This window comes from Cyberlindnera jadinii (genome assembly GCF_001661405.1).
Source record: "Cyberlindnera jadinii NRRL Y-1542 unplaced genomic scaffold CYBJAscaffold_8, whole genome shotgun sequence".
NCBI lineage: Eukaryota > Fungi > Ascomycota > Saccharomycetes > Phaffomycetales > Wickerhamomycetaceae > Williopsis > Williopsis jadinii.
The window spans coordinates 312,887-330,934 of NW_017963659.1; the positions used below are offsets into that span (position 1 = coordinate 312,887).

An 18,048-nucleotide genomic window follows, 5' to 3' on the forward strand; every position below is an offset into this window, starting at 1 on the left:
GACCCTGTGGAGTCGCTGGAAGAGCTGAACAAGCTGCGTCAGACGTATATTCGTGATAATCCCCACCGTAAGGAGCCGCCCTTGCCTGAAAGGCCACCACAGTACATAGTGGACCAGCACATTCCGCCGTCTGCTCAGCAGCGGCAACAGCAGCAGCAACAGCAGCAGCCCGGGTCACCTCACTCTGTGCGGTCAAGTCGGTCTCAGAGTCGGTTGCACGGGCCTAGAGAGCTGCCGCCCAGGATGCTATCGAGTCCAGTGGTGTCATCGCCATACAGCTACGACGCCACGCTGGCTGGTGGGAGGAACTCTGCTGACTACATTGATCAGGTGCAGTCTTCGCCAGTGTCACCGTACCCACAGGGAGACTATTTTACGAAATTCACCTCGTCTCCCTTCACGACGCCAACCAAGGTCAATGGGCCGAGACCTCACCCGGGCTCATCGACATCGCTGAGCGCTGCATCGTCGCCCATGTACCAACCTCCTTCGACCCACACTTCTCCAACGAAGTATCCTCTTTCGTTGAGCGTCAATCAGCAGCCAATTCCTGATCCGAACTACATGGACTCGCCGATCAGAGCGTTGCCAGATATTCCAGTTCTGACGCCAGAGGTACGACAAAGCTACGATGCAACTCCCATCGAAAAGAGGGCTTCGATATCTATCGACTCTCCAAGTCTGGGTCGCAACTCGATCCAGGGCCCAAGATTGATGCCGAACAACGGCTCAACTAGAAGCAGAAGAAGTTCTCCTTCTACGTCACCGGCTAGAAATGGGTACTACGACCATAGGACGAGTTGGAAATCTGAATACTCTGTTAACGTTATGGATGACGAAGATGACCCGAACGCTTTATTGATGGAAGAGATAGATATACCACTCATCAATGTGGAACACGATATGAGGCAGCCAATTATTGAGCGTCCTAGTCAAATGGAGCTCAACTTACAGGCCATTGACCTTCCAGAGATCACAATTTCACCACATAGTACTTTAAGAAAAGAGGTGTCGAAGGACTTGCCCGAAGTTCCTGCAACGTTGACCCTACCGTCACTGCCATTTTCATCAAGATCTCTAACAGTGATCCAGTTCTCTCAGTGTAACAGCATTTATTTGTTATCAGACGTGTTCCGTTGGTCAGTGAAACTATCGCAAGAATGGTCTGACGGGTTGCTCGTTTCAAAGGATGAATACATGAAGGCTCTGAAGTTCCTCTTCAAGCACAGTGCACCAAGGATGAACAACTATGTGATGGACAATAATATACAGGCAATAATGGCCTCATTTGAAAAGCAAAATGCAATCTATGTGAACCCTCAAGGCATCATCCACTTTTTTGATAATGTGAAAGTTGCTGGGGTTTTCCCTCAACTCACAGGTTGTTACTCGAAAAGTCATGGAACCATGGACAATAAGTATCAGTGCTACTCATCAAGGTGTTCACTCACCATTTATCAGCCCCCGATCCCGATTATAAGTTCCGACATCTATTCCAATAAAAGATTGGGAGAATGGGCTACACATTGGAATCTAACGAAAAACGACATTGATGACTTAGATGAGGATGAGGTCAAAAAGCAAAGTCACATTTTTGAACTCATTAGACAACAGCAAAACATCATCAGATTGGGTGAAATTCAGGTTAAAGAATATGGTCAATCATTCAAGACCGCAAATCCTCAGCTGCTCCCTGATGTGTCCAAGTTTTACAATGACGCATTCAACTCTGTTAAGCCTCTTATCGAGCTTCACAGAAAGCACTTGTTCGAACCTTTACTTGCAAAGTTGAATACGCAAGGCAAATACATCTCAGATGTAGGTGGCATCTTCTTGGAATGGGCTTCTAGAGCCACCGTTCCTTATCTGAAGTACACTGAATCATTGGCATCTGTGAGAGAGCTGATCAAGTACGAGAAGAGTCGCCATTCAATATTTGCTGAGTGGTTGTACAAAATTGATGAGCACCCGCAAGTCGTTGCAGCTTCCTTAGATCACAACAGAATCTTCTTTAGTGGATTTATTGGTCACACACAATTGTTATCGTTAGCTTTGATGAGCGTTCGGAAAAAGACTCGAACTTCAGATGTCGACTATACCGTTCTTGGTAAAGCCATAGATGAAGTTGATAAACTCAATCGGAAGATTGATGAAATGCAGGAATATGCTTTACAAAGTCGTCACTTGAGAGTTCTTGCTAGCCAGCTGGTATGGAAGAGCAATGTATTAGAGAGGGACCTCAAGCTCAGAGAATCGATGAGACGTTTGATTAAAAGAGGGGAGGTGACCAGAAAGGACAAATGGACCAGCTCCTTGAATTATCTGATACTTCTGGACAATTATCTATTGATCACTGAGGAGCAAAAAGATGGGCATTACAAAATATGCGAGAAACCAATACCTGTCGAGTTTCTACAAGTTGAGTCAAAGGATTTTTCAAATGCAGAGATATCTTCCAATGAAAATGAGAGTTTCCCTTTCAAAATCCGCTATACTGGTCAACACTTATCCTTCACATTCTGTACCGAGACCATGGCAGGGCGTGATGCCTGGTTTGCAGCCTATAATCAGGTCAAATCGAAGAAATCAAAAGCTTCTGACTTTGAACCTTTCAAAATATCTGTGCTATCGGATCAATTTGCATATGAAGATGGAACACAACCTCAAAAACTTCCGGTATGTGTATCCGGCTCAAACATTGACCGCATGTTGGCTGACTATCAAAAGTCCATCGCAATGGAATTCGATGATTCATCTATTTCAAGACCGATCATGGTTAGCGGAGTGCTTTCTGGGACTAGTTTCACATTTGAGGGTAAGAGCTACCATGCTCTTGGTCTCAATTTTGGATTGTTCATAACAGAAGCTGGAACAAGAAGAGGGTGGAGACGGGTTTTGGATGTGGCCAATGTTACACAGATTGAGAAGCTCGATACGCTTCTTGTGGTGCTTTCCGATAAAGGGCTTTTCTACTTCAATTTGGTTTCTCTGTTGCTGAATTATTATGGTACAAATATTGATGGTAAAACTGTTGGAGAACGTTTATCCAAACGAGATGTGGAATTCTTCAAAATTGGTTCATATTACAACACCAAATTACTATTTCTCATGAAGAAACCTATCCAGAGTTTGGGTGGTCCAAGATTCAAGGTCTTTACTCCAATCTTCGACAGCTTTGGTAGCTTCCAATATTTCCAGCTCTACAGACGTTTTCAGCACTCATCAGAGTGCTATGATTTATCAATTTTCAACTCAATGTTTGTTCTTCATGCTGTTAAGGGGTTTGAGATCTTGTCATTCCAAGTGATGTACGAATCTCAACACATTCCAAAGTTCCTTGCAAATATGAAGAAACCGAAAAGCGAACTAGAAATGATCAAAAAGACCTTGAAATCAGGCTCGTCCAAACCTTTACTGATGTCAAAGGTTTTACACAAATCTCAATTTTATCTTGTCTATGACTCTTTTGCTATTGTCATTGATACAATTGGACAGCTGATCAACGACAGTTTCATTTTCCCTTTCAAGTTCAAGTGTAAATCTGCTACTCTGCAGGACAATTTTCTAATTTGCATCGGAGAAGACATTGTTGAAGTCTTTGACCTGAGCTATGACGATGTGGTGGGGTTCCAAAAACTTGACCCTGTACAGATTATCAATGGTAAAGATATTCACCTTATCGACCCTATCAATGCCAAACTTGTCATGGCTCACCCACAATATATAGGAAGACAATTGATTGTAAGCCTGGAGAAACTACAAGACGAAGTTACATAATTATGACATTTAATACATCATGATCTATATATAATGGACTAAAATGCACCAGTTTAAAGGTTTTGGAATGAACTTTGTCTACTAAGATTCAGATGAACTGAATCTCTGTGAGATACGGAGTTTCTTGGTGTTGCAAAAGACTGGCGAGAGTTGATTGGTGTCAGCTGGTTTGGAGATTGCCCATTAAGCCTTGGTGAGCTTATTGAAGTTTTCGACTCTGCAGTAGCAATCGATGATGTACTGTTCAGTCTGAATCTCTTCATTAAGCTTGTCATGTCAACAAGCGGTTTCTCAACCACCGGTTTCTTGATTTTGAAGAGTTTAATTGCAGTACCATTCCATATCCCCAACTGGAGTATGGTCACATCAAGTTCAAATAGAGGTTCTGATTTTTCTGGTGATGGAGATTTCCAATTGAAACCCCAGCTCGAGGCAACACCCTTCAAAGAAATCGTGGAGCTTCTTTTATTGAACCATGAGGAGGAAGTTGCCTCTCTATAAGAGCTGACATTCTCGTAGAATATGATACCCCAAATAGTACTCTCATACCATCCTAAAGAAATGCTAGACCAAGTAAATCTCAAATTGTCAAACTTGGTCTTCGGGAGAAACTCAGAAGTGGCAAATCTTGCAACTTTTTCCTCAAAGTTGTTGATATTCTCAATTTTCAGTAGAACTTCGATAATCTCAGTCTTTGGAATATCATCAAACCGTGGGATCTCTTTTCTAACGAGATTAATTGACCTCAAGATAATAAGTAAAGCTCTGTGGCCAGCCCAAGTTGTCGACAATGGCGCATCCACAGGTAGTTTCGATTTTGCTTTTAAAGACATACCGATTAATGGATTTGGCCTCAAACTCTTCTGGAACTCATCCACTTCTTCCTCATCCTTTAGTTTCTCATCGGCATCAGTAACATGTTCGCTCTGATCTAAATTATCCAGTTGTGGGGAGTTTCTATTAGATACAACACGTTCCATTGATGGTGGATCCTCCGATGAATTTGCCTCTTGTTCCTCGTTATCCAAAGTTGTAGATTGTATTGAGTTCATGAGGTTGAGTAATACTCTTTCGTGTTTGACAATCAAAAACAGTAAGGTTCTTGACTCCTTATGGCAACGACAAATTGCGTGTGCTATGGATCTAATAAGAAGGGCAAGCAAGTCCAGTCTCAAAGGATCCTTCAATGCACCAGGCTTTGACATCATGTTAATAACGTTCAAAACTGCTAGTCCAGCATGGTAGGACAAATATGTTTTGCCCTTTGTAGTTGGATCTGGTGTCTTCACCGGAATGATATTGTAAAGGAACTCATATAAATTAGGTGATATCATGATGTCAAATTCATCCTGTACGATCATATTTGATATTTGAATGACGAAAAAGTCTCTATATGTCAAATTCGATGGCACCGTCTGGTTGCTCAACTTGTAGAAATTTGGAATTTTGTGTGAATAGTAATTTGTGCTGAAAGGTGCCAACAACTTCGATGTAACAGTACCATCCGATGTGAGGTATAGCATGAAGAAACACGAAATTCTGATCAAACTGGGCCTCCAAAGTTCATTGTGTCTATAATATTTGATGTAGTATAACAAAGTCACCATCAATTCGTGTGCTTTTTTAGAGTAAACAAAAGCCTTGAAATGTTTGTTACATTGAATGAGATCCCATAGCAACGCTACAAGTTCAGTGGACCATGAGGACAATGCTGGGAATGAATTGTTTTGAGTTCCGTGGACGGCTGTTGAGGTTGGAGAAGTAACAAAATTGGTTTTGATAACATTGAAAGGATTTGTCTCTTTTTCAACTGCCTCTTCAATGGGTCTTGTTAGCAGTGACATAATGGATGTGTAAATCATAGTCAACTCAGACTCTTTATGAAGTCTTCCCAAGTAAAGCCGAACCATGTTGTGAGGCCGTTCATCTGTAGGAAGCATGTTTAGCTTGTGCAAAAATGAAAGGTCATTAGGAGGCAATGGATAGACCAACATCACGGTTAACAATTGTAGAGTGTATGTGACAAAAGTTCTTCTCAGTACGAAGAAATTCGTTGAAGAATAATTCGAGTTTGAAGCTGTTGCATAGCTCAATCCGTTGTTCTGATCGTCTGTTTTGCATGAACGGCACACAACGTTCAATAGCGAACAAATGAATGTCAATGCCTTCATCCTTGGAAGCGTGGTGACGAGCGTTGTCATAAACCTGGATCCTCCTGAAACTGCATTTTTAGGAGTGCAGTATAGCGTTTGTGAGGTCAAGGCCAATAGCAATCTGAGAATTTCCAATCTATTGGAATCCAATTGGGGTGACGTTTTTTCGTATTTGGCATTGTAGCCAATTCCAGCCTCCCATATCTTATATTCTGAGCCTCTTACTCCATTTCTTTCCAATGTGAACTCACGAGTAAACAGTAGGTCAACCAACGTTGTAATCAAAGTATGGCCTAATGGCAACGTCGCAGTGCCTTGTCCCACGTTCGCCCTTGTGGAGCTTGGGGATGCATTCAGTCGCTGTCCAATGTTGGCCTTCACACTGGAGCTCTCCAATGACACGTTCCTCGACTCTGACGAAGAGAAAGAGCCAACTGTCGCAGATGTAGTTGTCCCGGTAAACGGAGACTCGTCGCTCGGGGCATTCAACCCAACGCTCCAAAAGAGGTTATTCACGTCCTTTTCCCACAACGACCCCATTTCAAACAGAAATGGCACAATCCGTGTCAACACCCGCACACAGTTCAACAGCTCCTTCTTACTCTTTTCATCCTCCGCAAACGTCTTCGACCTGGATATGGACACCAACTTGAACGTCACGATCCGTATCCAGTTTAGGAAATTCGCCTTGTTGCTATCCCTGATCTCCTTTATGTCTGAGTACGTCAAGATGGCAAACACCTCTTCCGCGCTTGTGGGTACCTCCCAAAACATCCGCCAGTATGGGTCCTGCGATCCTATTTCGAGTTTGATATCATCAACACCCTCTTCTTCTGAGTAAGCCACTCCCGCAAGACGGAACAGTCTATTCTTATACGCGAGCTTCGACTCTGCGTTACCCATCCTGTCTCACGTTGTATCTAGCGCTCTATCCGCGTTGTCTATGCTCTGTTAAACGAAAGGAAACGAATGGCTGGTCTTTCTCTCTCTCTCTCTCTCTCTTCTCCCTGGCGAGACACAAAGAGACAAGCTTGTAAAATGCAGTGAAGATGGTAGGGCGCTTGGTTTCCAAAGAGAAGCTATGAATACCGCAACTGACGTTCTCTGTGCCTGGTGCTAACCGCCGTGGATACCTGTTGAGTTGAGTCTAACCGCCGCGTACACTGGGAAGAGGGTATGTTCTCAATGGATTTCTACCTTCCTGCGATTAATTCTCGCAGTTATCGTTGTTGCGGTCGCTCCAGCTGTGTCTCGGTTTTTTCTGTTGGCGCTGCTCCTTCTCCGCCTCTGAGGCTGTTTGGCTGTGAGTGCAGAAGCGTGTGGGCTTTTTCTTTGGTTTTTGTGTGCGTTACCAAGGAAGCAGCCCACCGAGCTGCGCTGCCCGCGGGAAAATCAAGATTGTTAAGCGTAGGGGGAAGCTTCTGTGCGTAGCGGTGCGGTTCATATTGAAGTGTCTACAGCGATGTTCAAACATTCAGGTATCGAATTACAAGTATTGAGAGTCGGTTCTTCTTGTAGACTAACTGCTCTGGTGGACTTGTATATAATAATAAAAAAAATGAAAAAATAATGACTAAAATGTGTGGGCCTGGTACTGTGCCCCTTTGCTCGCCAGGGGGGGAGCCCAGAGTGGCGGAGACGATCACCAGTCGCTATCCACGGAGTCAAATCTTCTTTTGCTTAGACTCTCCTTGTTGTTCATCAGTATGTTGTCGATGGTCTTGAGCCTGTTATCCAGGTTGTTTTCCCACTCTTGGAAACTTGATCCGAAGGCGGATGATGTGGCATTGCTCAACATTGGTGGGACAACAACGTTTCCTGGGAGAGGAACACGCTCAATATTGACAGTGTTTGAATACTCCGACTCTTGGGTGTTGCGACTGGCACTGTACATGTTGTCACCAACTTGGTACCCTTCACTAACCGCTTTACGTATTCTCATCCCTATCGTCTGGAGAGCATGCTGGTTGTTGTATTGCTCTGCTGATGCGTCGTTGATGTTGTAGTTCAGTTGTCTCTTCACTTGTGGCATTGTTAATGGTGGTCTTCAATTTGCGATCGAACGTTGGACACTGGGTGTTGATATTTATCCGTCTTGATCTGTTATAAATCTGAAGTTTTTTGTTGCTTTATTGGTCACCCAGGTGATGTCTGTTTTTTTTTTTTTTTTCAAATCTGTTGATGGTAAGAACACGCACGCGTGATTGCGTACGGTTACCGCATTCAGTAAATTTTACAAAAAGTATCCAAAAAGGGAACTTTTCCGCATATTCTATCCTACCGACTCAAAACAAAGCCGGGTAACACAGCTCATCCCTCTCTCCCCGGAAACAGTGTTGGCCCTTAACCAAATTTCTCCCAATCTCGCTCCGTTTATCACTTAACTGCAATCTGCAGCAATTTCAACCATTTCTGACCTACTTACTTCCTCTATGCACTGGTAATAGCGAACGAGACAAAACTATTTAAACCCACGTTGTCCACCCTGAATATTCCAAGCCAGAGACGTGTGTATACACAAGCAACCGACTATAAAGACGCTAGCAACAATGGTTAACTTTAACATCTCTTCAAAGGAGGCTCAAACGCTCGAGGAGGAATACTCTGCTCATAACTATCACCCATTGCCAGTGGTGTTCCACAAGGCTCAGGGTGCACACGTTTGGGACCCAGAAGGCAAAGAGTACTTGGATTTCCTCTCTGCTTACTCCGCTGTCAACCAAGGTCACTGCCATCCAAAGATCATTGGCGCTTTGATCGAGCAAGCCCAGACTTTGACTTTGTCTTCAAGAGCATTTTCCTCTGACGTGTTTGGAGTCTTTGCCAAATACATCACCGAATTCTTCAACTATGAAATGGTTTTGCCAATGAACACCGGTGCAGAGGCTGTTGAAACTGGTCTCAAACTCGCTAGAAGATGGGGTTACGTGAAAAAGGGCATTCCAGCCGATGAGGCTATCATCCTTGCTGCTGAGAATAACTTCCACGGAAGAACACTCGGTGTCATTTCAATGTCCACTGATCCAGATGCCACCACCAAGTTTGGTCCATTCTTGAAGAATGTCGGTCCAAGCATTCCAGGTGCCGAGGGTAAGGTGTTGCGTTACGGTCACATTGAAGACATTGAGCTCGCTTTGAACAACGCTGGTGACAAAGTTGCCGCCATCTTGTTGGAACCAATCCAAGGTGAGGCTGGTATCGTTGTTCCCCCAGCAGATTACTTGACAAAGGTTTCAGAGTTGTGTAAGAAGCACAATGTCTTGTTGATCTGTGATGAAATTCAAACTGGTATTGCCAGAACCGGTAAGCTGTTGTGCTACGAACACTCACCAAATGTCAAGCCAGATATCGTTCTCTTGGGTAAGGCCATCTCCGGTGGTGTCTTGCCTGTCTCCGCTGTGCTCTCCTCCAAGGAGATCATGCTCACCTTGGAGCCAGGTTCTCACGGCTCCACCTACGGTGGTAACCCATTGTCCTCTCGTGTTGCCATCGCTGCTCTTGAGGTTGTGAGAGAGGAGAACCTCGTTGAGAGATCTGCCGAATTGGGTGAGTTCTTGAAGCAAGAGTTGCTGAAGCTACAGCAAGAGTCCAACGGCATCATCTCCGAGGTGCGCGGTAAAGGTCTGTTGTCTGCCATCGTCATCGACTCCTCAAAGGCCAATGGCAGAAGCGCTTGGGACTTGTGTCTCCTCATGAAGGACCAAGGTGTCTTGGCCAAACCAACACACGATCACATCATCAGATTGGCCCCACCATTAGTGATCTCCAAGGAGGACTTGTTGAAGGGTGTCGATGCCATCAGAAAGTCTTTGAAGCTGTTGCCAACCGTCGAGAAGACTGAACATTAAGTATTGAAGTTGTCTGTATATAGTTGCTGATTCAATTACAAAGTGTGAAGAATGCAGTAGGTAAAAAAATGTGTGTATTCTTGGTTATTTTAATATTCTCTTCCTCGATGTACGTTTGCGAAGTTTGAAGCAGATTTTAGCGTTCTGCCGTTGCATTGGCGGCGTAAGTTGACGTTGCGCGCTTGCCGCTTGATCTGGATCAACGGGATTAACCACACCACCCGGCATTGCACTGTGGTACGTAAGCACTTTTGATGGGTTCACTCCAGCACTTGAGCTATGAGGAATACGTGGATGGAATGAGCATTTTCATCCGTGTTGGGCAATGATATCCGTCTTGTTGTCGTGGAGTCCAAAGCTCCAGTTTGAAGCGATCTTCCGAGCATGAGAAGGTATGGATGTGTAGTCGCAGCCCACGAGGAAGGGTGCGTAGTCATCGCATGAATTGATCGAAACAGCCAGAGCTGGTGGATTGTCTCCTATGACATACCTCTTTGTTCCAACAGAGTCCCAATATCCGTACACTTGGTGGTCAATCCGGCTTCTTTGGCTCAGCTCGAGAACACCGACACAACATTAGAGTTCATGTTTTGGACCTTGAAGTTGTACGATACAGCTGTATGTCGAAGAAACAAAGGGGTGGCAGAACAATCAAAGCGGTGGGCTACGGGACCATCCTGACACAACCGTGGTACCAATGCTGGAGGCCTGTCTGTGCTGATAACGGTAATATACAAAGCTCGCCGGTTCAGCGTCCAAGTGTTGGGAACAACGCCCATCAATTAGGTTGTAAGCTTACAGCGAGCACTCAAATCTGCCCTCCGAGCCCTCCGGCCCTCTCTTCAACAAACTCGCGCTGCACTTCGTCGTCAGTGGTGCCAATCACCCAACGTGGAGGTATCAAGAGGTGCTCCAGCCCAGAAAGCGACATCAAAGACAACAACCCTGCCGGCCTACTTCCTACACACCCTGGTGATCGCAGACATTGTACAAGGTGCCACGCAATAACCTACAGGCACCGCACATGACGATGGCCTTGGTTGTGCAACCAGTGACTTCCACGGTCCACGCAGCAACATGAACCACACCACCCAGAATCGATGCGCGCAACAACAGTTGTTCCGGTTCACTCAGCCCCACAGCGAGTCGCTGGCAGAACACGAGCATGAGGGCGGAAAGAGGGTAGAGGAAAGCTCAAACACAGGCCACAACCTGGCCCAATTGATGTCATATAAACCCTCTCGATCAATTGAGCACACTCATCCGCCAATTGACCCCTGTTCGCAGCTACACGCCCCATGTTCCTCGTCCCTGGTGTAGCTTCTCCCCCTAAATTCCAGCGCTTGGTTCCGCCCTCCCTGTCTCCCGGGTTTAACGAACGTGTGTACCATCTGATGGTAATCCGCTCCCGTCCGCGCAACACAACTCACAAGCAGATCACACCTGTACACGCCGCTGCTGATGCGCCCAATTTAATTTTTTTTCTCTCAATGTAGGGGAGAAGCCTTGGGAGCTCCCGACTCCCAGTTGGGCACAGCTGCCACCTCATGACTTTTCCTGTGTGTGCCTGTCTGACGTTACGTGTGATGTAGTGGCCCCCGTCCGGTGTGTTTTCGCCTGTTGCGCTGTGCCCCCCTTAAAAGTATAAAAGGAAGTGCAATTGCTGTTTGTGTTGATTGTTGATCCTTGTTTCCTCTGTTTTCTCCTCATCACACAAGAAAGGTTTCTTCTTTCCAACAGATACAAAACACACTTACAAACAACACAATGGCTATCAACATCGGTATTAACGGTTTCGGTCGTATTGGTCGTCTCGTCCTCAGAGTTGCTCTTGGTAGAAAGGACATCAACGTTGTTGCTGTCAACGATCCATTCATTGCTGCTGAGTACGCTGCTTACATGTTCAAGTACGACTCCACCCACGGTAAGTACGCCGGTGAGGTTACCTCTGACGGTAAGAACTTGATCATTGACGGTAAGGTTATCAACATCTTCCAAGAGCGTGACCCTGTCAACATCCCATGGGGTGCTGAGAAGGTTGACTACGTCATTGACTCCACCGGTATCTACAAGGACTTGGCTGGTTGTCAAAAGCATCTTGACGCTGGTGCCAAGAAGGTTATCATCACCGCTCCATCCAGTGACGCCCCAATGTTCGTTGTTGGTGTCAACGAGGACAAGTACACTCCAGACTTGAAGATCATCTCCAACGCTTCCTGTACCACCAACTGTTTGGCTCCATTGGCCAAGGTTATCAACGACACCTTCGGAATTGAGGAGGGTTTGATGACCACTGTCCACTCTATCACCGCCACCCAAAAGACCGTTGACGGTCCATCCCACAAGGACTGGAGAGGTGGTCGTACCGCTTCCGGTAACATCATCCCATCCTCCACCGGTGCTGCTAAGGCTGTCGGTAAGGTTATCCCAGAGCTTGCTGGTAAGTTGACTGGTATGTCCTTGAGAGTTCCAACCACCGATGTTTCTGTCGTTGATTTGACTGTTAAGTTGGTCAAGGGTGCCACTTACGATGAGATCAAGGCTGCTGTCAAGGCTGCTGCTGAGGGTCCACTCAAGGGTGTTTTGGGTTACACTGAGGATGCTGTTGTCTCCAGTGACTTCTTGACTGACTCCAGATCTTCCATCTTCGATGCCAACGCTGGTATCTGGTTGTCTCCAAAGTTCGTCAAGTTGATCTCTTGGTACGATAACGAGTACGGTTACTCCACCAGAGTTGTTGACTTGTTGGAGTACGTTGCTTCCAAGGAGTAAATTGTATGACTTTTATTTATGGGATTACGTTATAAATTATGATCCTCATGGATTATCTTATTAAGTCTCCATCTTGTAGCTTGTAATATGATGAACACTCGTGAGTTTTCCAGGTAATTCACCGTGCCTCGTCCATGCACTTTTATCAGCCTCGACGTCATACATTGCATGGTGAGTAACTGGAAAACGGCTTTTTACGTTCTGTTGTATATGGCTAAACGCTTCTATGGCACGGCGCTATTAACCTGTCTGACATTTCAACCTGGTGTTGATGGCTTAAACGATAATACGGTGAGATATATAGCTAACAGAATGGGGGTGACGCACTGATTCCACTGTATATATAGGCGATATGTGTTGTTGGATGAACATTTCTTTGTCTCCTGATCGACAATAGTAGCTCAGCTCCGTGCCAACTGGTTCACTGGTTCAATAGAGAGGGGTGAATGAAGCCATTTCGTGTTCTCCTGCGCTTCCATGGAGCTGTGTACATTTCTTTCGTGAGTGGCGACTTAAGCCACGAGTGGGCTCCACATCTGACGGTGTAATTCCAGAGTCAAAAGTCTGGATATGATGGGAACTTCAAAGACTTCCCGGTGGTATATCAAAGGATTCATAGAGATAGAAGCGGATCTTGAAGGCCAGGCTCCGGGTTAAAACCAGCGTATATCAGTTTTCTTTCCCAGAGAGGACTTTTGGATTATTCTTCAGCTTTAACCCTGGATTGTGTCAGATGAAACATCAACAAAGCTGGCTGGTGATTGTAAGTACTTGCCCACTGGTTCCTGAGGTATTACACGTTTAGTGTGAAAAGTGGCAAACTACAGCGCTATCTGCAGTTTGACAACACCACTGCTCATACAAGTAATATGAACAGGTGGAAACATTACCTGGAGAGTATTGTTCCTATTTATGAGTGTAGGAACAATTTTGAATTCCAATTGCTGGTCTGAGTATTTAATTGGCATGATTATCCTTTACATTAATTTATCTGATAAATAATCGACATAATTAAAATTCTTAATTTCATGGACACTTCTCTTTAGAAAAAGAAAACAAAACCCATATACTTCTATCCAATTTTGACTAAACTAGAGGAATAATACTAGTAAAACAGTGGTTATTATCAACATCAGATAACAAGCACTAAATATCGAGAAGAAACCCCTCTGAGAAGTCGAGACACTCACAACTTACCTCGGGTAATTATGCACCGTACATAGAAACATCCAAACACCAGTAAAAGCAGGCCTTCTGCTATAAGTACCATGTATTGATCGCCGTGTGTTAGAGAAAAACGGTTAAAGGACTAGCAAACAAACGACTACATCATCGCACCATTCTCCCTCTCAATTGGTTCATCTTCCAAGACAATTCTGTAAAACCAACTTGGAAGAGTCGTCTTATTGAGAAACCTGTGACTAAATAGTGATAGGAACCACACAACGCAGGAACATATATTGCTGATGCAACAAACTTGAAACGGATTCGGTATGAACGAACAGAGGTTTCAGAGATGCAACGAGTCTCGTATGTTTACATTGCAAAAGAGACACACCATGGTGTTTTATCAGAAGATTCGAGAAGGACACAGAAGAGCCGTAAATGTATATAAGCAGGTCTATATGATCCATCCTTTCTATAGAGAGACGTAAAAACCGAACCTTTGTAAAACTCAGTATCCAAAGAAGCCACTCTATGTTCACAATGTTTATCATCAAAACAATATGGTCATTGATGAAGAAGATGCCTAGAGTCATCTCACTAGTCCTGTTGTTCATCAACATCTTTCTTCTGGCGTTCTTGCTTCTGGGCTGCACAAACATTGGGGATATATACTCATCGACGTATCTCATCGAATACACCTTCAACAAATCATCACCAATCTATCCATTGATTCGGGACTCGTATGCTTCTAAGAATCTTTCTGGGTATGAAACCTTGTCAGTCCGTGCCTCTTACCTGTCCCTCTGTATATATATTGAGGGGTACGACATGCAATGTACATCACGGTCAGATCTAGACACCTTTGCAAGAACAACAGCAGTGGAGATTTACCAAGTCAATTCAAATGCCAGTGCAGTATCACTCGATATAGTGGAGCTGGCATCCACTTTTTCCAATGACATTGTCCACCCATATATTCTCATTGTTAGTGTGATATTCACCATTATTCTGTTCCTCATGTTGTTCTATATCGTTATCCCAGAGCTACCCGGTAAAACAATGCTAACGAGAGTTGTCCTGTTACTATCTTGCATAGTGACATTGCTTTGGTCCATTGGCTCAATCTGGGCACACGTTGCAGTTGATGCCGGCAAGAACTTAACTCAAGAAGCCAGTATGGGGATCATCAAAGCTGAGGTCGGGAGCAAGGCAGAGTCGATGACATGGGTCCCATTTTCATTTAACCTGGTTGTGGTTGTTACCTTGTTCTATTTATACTTCAGGGATTTGAAGCAGAACCAAAAAGAGAATAGCAGCCAACTCAACGTTGACTATAAAGTCTAGCACCGCCAATTCATATCCTTCTCAAGACCCAAGATGTGATCTGTTCACAAGTTCTTGACGGAAGATCACCAATCTTCATAGGACTATAGTCACCGGCAATTGCAAATCCGTGTGGTGTATCATTGTGAAACTTGAGCTGGACAAATTTAAAGGCCTTTTTATCCTTTTTTGAAGCCAAATCCTTTTCAAACTTCTCCAAATCGTGTAAAGAATAGAACGAATCCTCTCTTCCCACTATGAAGAGTGTGGGAATCTTGATCGTCTCACATACTTCTTGAGGCATGAAGATTGGATGCACTATTGCCGTAGCCTTTATCCGTGGGTCTTCAGACTCGATTGCGATCCTTGCAACAGCGTTTGCCCCGTACGAGAACCCGATGAGGATCGCATTCTGGGTCTTGAGCGTTGTAAGTAGCTCATCAATACAACCTTGTAGCTTGAGCCAGTTTGAAGTCGTTTGGAACTTCCCATCGTTATAAGCACCAAACACGTTATGGCACTGGAGCCAGTAGTTCAGCTTGACGTTCACCGCCACCCCCACAGTCAAGCTCTTGACCTTTGAGATGAACGAGCTATCATGGGCGTCTTCCGCTGGCGTCTCCAAGTTCAAGGGGTCGTCGAAGTAGATATCCACAACCGCCGTGACACACCCTGTTCTTATGGCATACGCGTCAGCCAACTTCTTGTTGTTGACGCTGAGCCCCTTGGAGTTGGGCAGGATCACCACCATGCTGTTCTCCTTGGTCTTCAGCTCGTACTCCACCCTTCCATACGTGTCAATCTCCACGGAGTTCGACGGATACGTCAGATAGACGTTGCACTTGGAGCTCTTCAGCCTGAACTCGTATCCTCTTGGTCTCGGCGACGGCACCTCTTTGAACATCTGCGTTGAGGAGCCATTCACGGGCGTATCATCGCCAAACACAGACCCCCGTCTCGCTGCGCTGGGGTCCAGCATGTCGTCAAACGAGCTGTCATCTTCAGCGTCCAGGCCCTCCCCGTCATACTGCCCGTGGCCCACGGCGTCCACCCGCAGCGAGATGTCTCCCTCAACATCGTCGATGTTCTGGAACGACGAGTCAAACTCCCTGAACATCCGTGGATACGCCGATTGAGGCACCTCGAGGTCTTTGTCTGGCTCCATGGTTCCCCTTTTCGCTGTGATCGCCTTCTGCTTACGCTGGTAGCTGTGCCTTGTGTGCCGATCAACTGGTCGTCCGTGCGGGTTTGTTAACGAGAGCGCCTTCTCCGTGCTGGTGCTGGTGCTTTTCTGTGTGTATTTTGTGTGTTTTTCGAGTGTTTCTGGCTACATTTCCTCCTGAAGCAACACACACAGTTGAAGACAGGCTTCTGGTAGCAAGAGACGGCTCTGTTAAAACAGCAGGAGACAGTAGAGCAGATGAGATTTACGCATTCTTTGGCGACGCTTGTGCTTGGATCTTTGGCGTCGTGCGGTAGTGTCAAGTTGTTAGCGCAGGACATCAATAGCCATGAGTCTCTGGCGATTGGGACCTTGAACTACGACGAGGACACGCTGCGTGCTGAGATGGTTGACTCCATTGACGAGCTGCCGCAAGGGTGCTACCGTCTTGGTGTGCAGCATGGCATGTTCTTCAAGGGGTACGGGTACGATGAGGTGAGTACAGGTGTTTCTGTTGTGTTGTTTGGGAGAGAGCGCGTGGACATGGACTAACAAGGAGCACAGCTGGAGAGCCCATCAGGGTATGACGTTACACTCACCACCACGATGGATGGCGAGATATTTGATATTTCGTTCACGAAGAGCTCAAAGAGGGGGCTGACGCCTCATGTCAAGCAGGTCACGCCGGGCCCATGGCCCTTGATCACGTACCAGAAGGAGACTGCAACCGCCCAGCAGGAAAACACCGAGGAACCTGAGGAAGCCGTGGGTATACTCTGAATTACTGTTGACCAGTCGACCTACTAACACCAACCGCAGGCCCCACAAACGTTTATGCAAAAGTACTGGATGTACATCCTACCAGTGGGGATCTTTTTGCTCTTATCGATGGGAGACCCACCGGCAAAGAACAACCAGCAGAGGAGCGAGATTGAAAGATTGAACAACTGATATGTACAGAGGCAAATGAATATGGGCCCTGGTGGATCACCACGATACATTATTTGCAGAAGGATGTGTCTCTCTTCACTGGTGCTCTTTTCCTCTCAGCAAGTCCCAAGTCCTCCCAACTCAATAGGCCAGTTTTCTGTTGATGCTCGGCTGTTTCTTGGTCAACCTTGGACGAGGTGGACTGAAACGGCACCCACTCTCACGACAAATGTATACCAAATCCTTGATTGCACTCCAACTGGAGGACGATTGTATTTGGACGCTGGAGAGATTGTCCAAACCGTGTAATGTGCCGTAAGCTCAATGTGTCAACATACATCCATACACCACGCACCCACCACCCAAACGTCCTTATAACATCAACATCGTCCTCCTTCTGTAGCGTGTCCTCTCTCGCTTCACTCTAGAGCCCATGTCATCCCCAGCAATGGCTATTAACCATACACACCACGGCCAGAAAATCAGCTCGAGAGCACATCGTCGTTCAATTGACGAACATCCAAGCACTGAACCGATGTTACCGACGTGTAGCTATACAGAACGCCATGGCATCCATACAATTGGAGCAACGGCGAGCCCACAACCAACAATTGCGCAAGAGTCTCCACACTACAGTAGCATAGGCCCCATACAAGAGTAATATAACACGATTCACAGCCATACAAGTGACTAAAACAGGTAGCAAGCCATGTTCACAGGGGAAAACATCCAAACACCCCGCCTAGCCCCGGTTGGACGAAAAACGGGCCAGCGCCGGTTCCCAGCTTCACGGAGAGAGACACATCAGCCACCAAACAAAGCTCGGGTTCAGCGAGTGACAAGCGCGTGTTTGATTGGAACCCCGTATAGAAACTTCAAGTATCATGGATAAACTGTTCAACAGAGGGGGAAATCT

At 45.7% G+C, this 18,048-nt stretch overlaps 10 protein-coding genes across 10 annotated transcripts; 7 read left to right on the plus strand and 3 right to left on the minus strand.

Moving 5' to 3' along the window:
- The first annotated feature begins 173 nt into the window (after window positions 1–173).
- Window positions 174–3,813, plus strand: TUS1 (Rho family guanine nucleotide exchange factor TUS1). The gene has a single exon (XM_020215224.1). It carries the CDS (start codon window positions 244–246, stop codon window positions 3,775–3,777), a length of 3,534 nt encoding a protein of 1,177 aa, XP_020070103.1. The 5' UTR covers window positions 174–243; the 3' UTR covers window positions 3,778–3,813.
- ECM30 (Ecm30p) lies at window positions 3,794–7,283 on the minus strand. The gene has a single exon (XM_020215225.1). The coding sequence runs from the start codon at window positions 6,831–6,833 to the stop codon at window positions 3,831–3,833; it is 3,003 nt and encodes a 1,000-aa protein (XP_020070104.1). The 5' UTR covers window positions 6,834–7,283; the 3' UTR covers window positions 3,794–3,830.
- On the plus strand, window positions 6,970–7,466 carry CYBJADRAFT_96185 (uncharacterized protein). Its single transcript, XM_020218034.1, has one exon. It carries the CDS (start codon window positions 7,107–7,109, stop codon window positions 7,359–7,361), a length of 255 nt encoding a protein of 84 aa, XP_020070105.1. The 5' UTR covers window positions 6,970–7,106; the 3' UTR covers window positions 7,362–7,466.
- On the minus strand, window positions 7,459–8,050 carry CYBJADRAFT_168127 (uncharacterized protein). The gene has a single exon (XM_020215226.1). The coding sequence runs from the start codon at window positions 7,960–7,962 to the stop codon at window positions 7,573–7,575; it is 390 nt and encodes a 129-aa protein (XP_020070106.1). The 5' UTR covers window positions 7,963–8,050; the 3' UTR covers window positions 7,459–7,572.
- Window positions 8,051–8,354: 304 nt separating this feature from the next.
- CAR2 (ornithine-oxo-acid transaminase) lies at window positions 8,355–10,274 on the plus strand. The gene has a single exon (XM_020215227.1). The coding sequence runs from the start codon at window positions 8,480–8,482 to the stop codon at window positions 9,776–9,778; it is 1,299 nt and encodes a 432-aa protein (XP_020070107.1). The 5' UTR covers window positions 8,355–8,479; the 3' UTR covers window positions 9,779–10,274.
- A 1,038-nt stretch (window positions 10,275–11,312) lies between these two features.
- CYBJADRAFT_168130 (type I glyceraldehyde-3-phosphate dehydrogenase) lies at window positions 11,313–12,601 on the plus strand. The gene has a single exon (XM_020215228.1). The coding sequence runs from the start codon at window positions 11,546–11,548 to the stop codon at window positions 12,548–12,550; it is 1,005 nt and encodes a 334-aa protein (XP_020070108.1). The 5' UTR covers window positions 11,313–11,545; the 3' UTR covers window positions 12,551–12,601.
- Window positions 12,602–14,257: 1,656 nt separating this feature from the next.
- Window positions 14,258–15,061, plus strand: FIG1 (Fig1p; the record flags this gene model as incomplete). Its single annotated transcript, XM_020212767.1, has 1 exon — window positions 14,258–15,061. One exon carries the CDS (start codon window positions 14,258–14,260, stop codon window positions 15,059–15,061), a length of 804 nt encoding a protein of 267 aa, XP_020070109.1.
- A 10-nt stretch (window positions 15,062–15,071) lies between these two features.
- Window positions 15,072–16,205, minus strand: CYBJADRAFT_173583 (dienelactone hydrolase family protein; the record flags this gene model as incomplete). The annotated part of the gene is made up of 1 exon (XM_020216481.1): window positions 15,072–16,205. One exon carries the CDS (start codon window positions 16,203–16,205, stop codon window positions 15,072–15,074), a length of 1,134 nt encoding a protein of 377 aa, XP_020070110.1.
- A 255-nt stretch (window positions 16,206–16,460) lies between these two features.
- CYBJADRAFT_162951 (uncharacterized protein) lies at window positions 16,461–17,153 on the plus strand (the record flags this gene model as incomplete). The annotated part of the gene is made up of 3 exons (XM_020213728.1): window positions 16,461–16,697; window positions 16,767–16,967; window positions 17,022–17,153. 3 exons carry the CDS (start codon window positions 16,461–16,463, stop codon window positions 17,151–17,153), a joined length of 570 nt encoding a protein of 189 aa, XP_020070111.1.
- On the plus strand, window positions 17,071–17,790 carry CYBJADRAFT_168135 (uncharacterized protein). The gene has a single exon (XM_020215229.1). It carries the CDS (start codon window positions 17,175–17,177, stop codon window positions 17,439–17,441), a length of 267 nt encoding a protein of 88 aa, XP_020070112.1. The 5' UTR covers window positions 17,071–17,174; the 3' UTR covers window positions 17,442–17,790.
- Window positions 17,791–18,048: the final 258 nt, after the last annotated feature.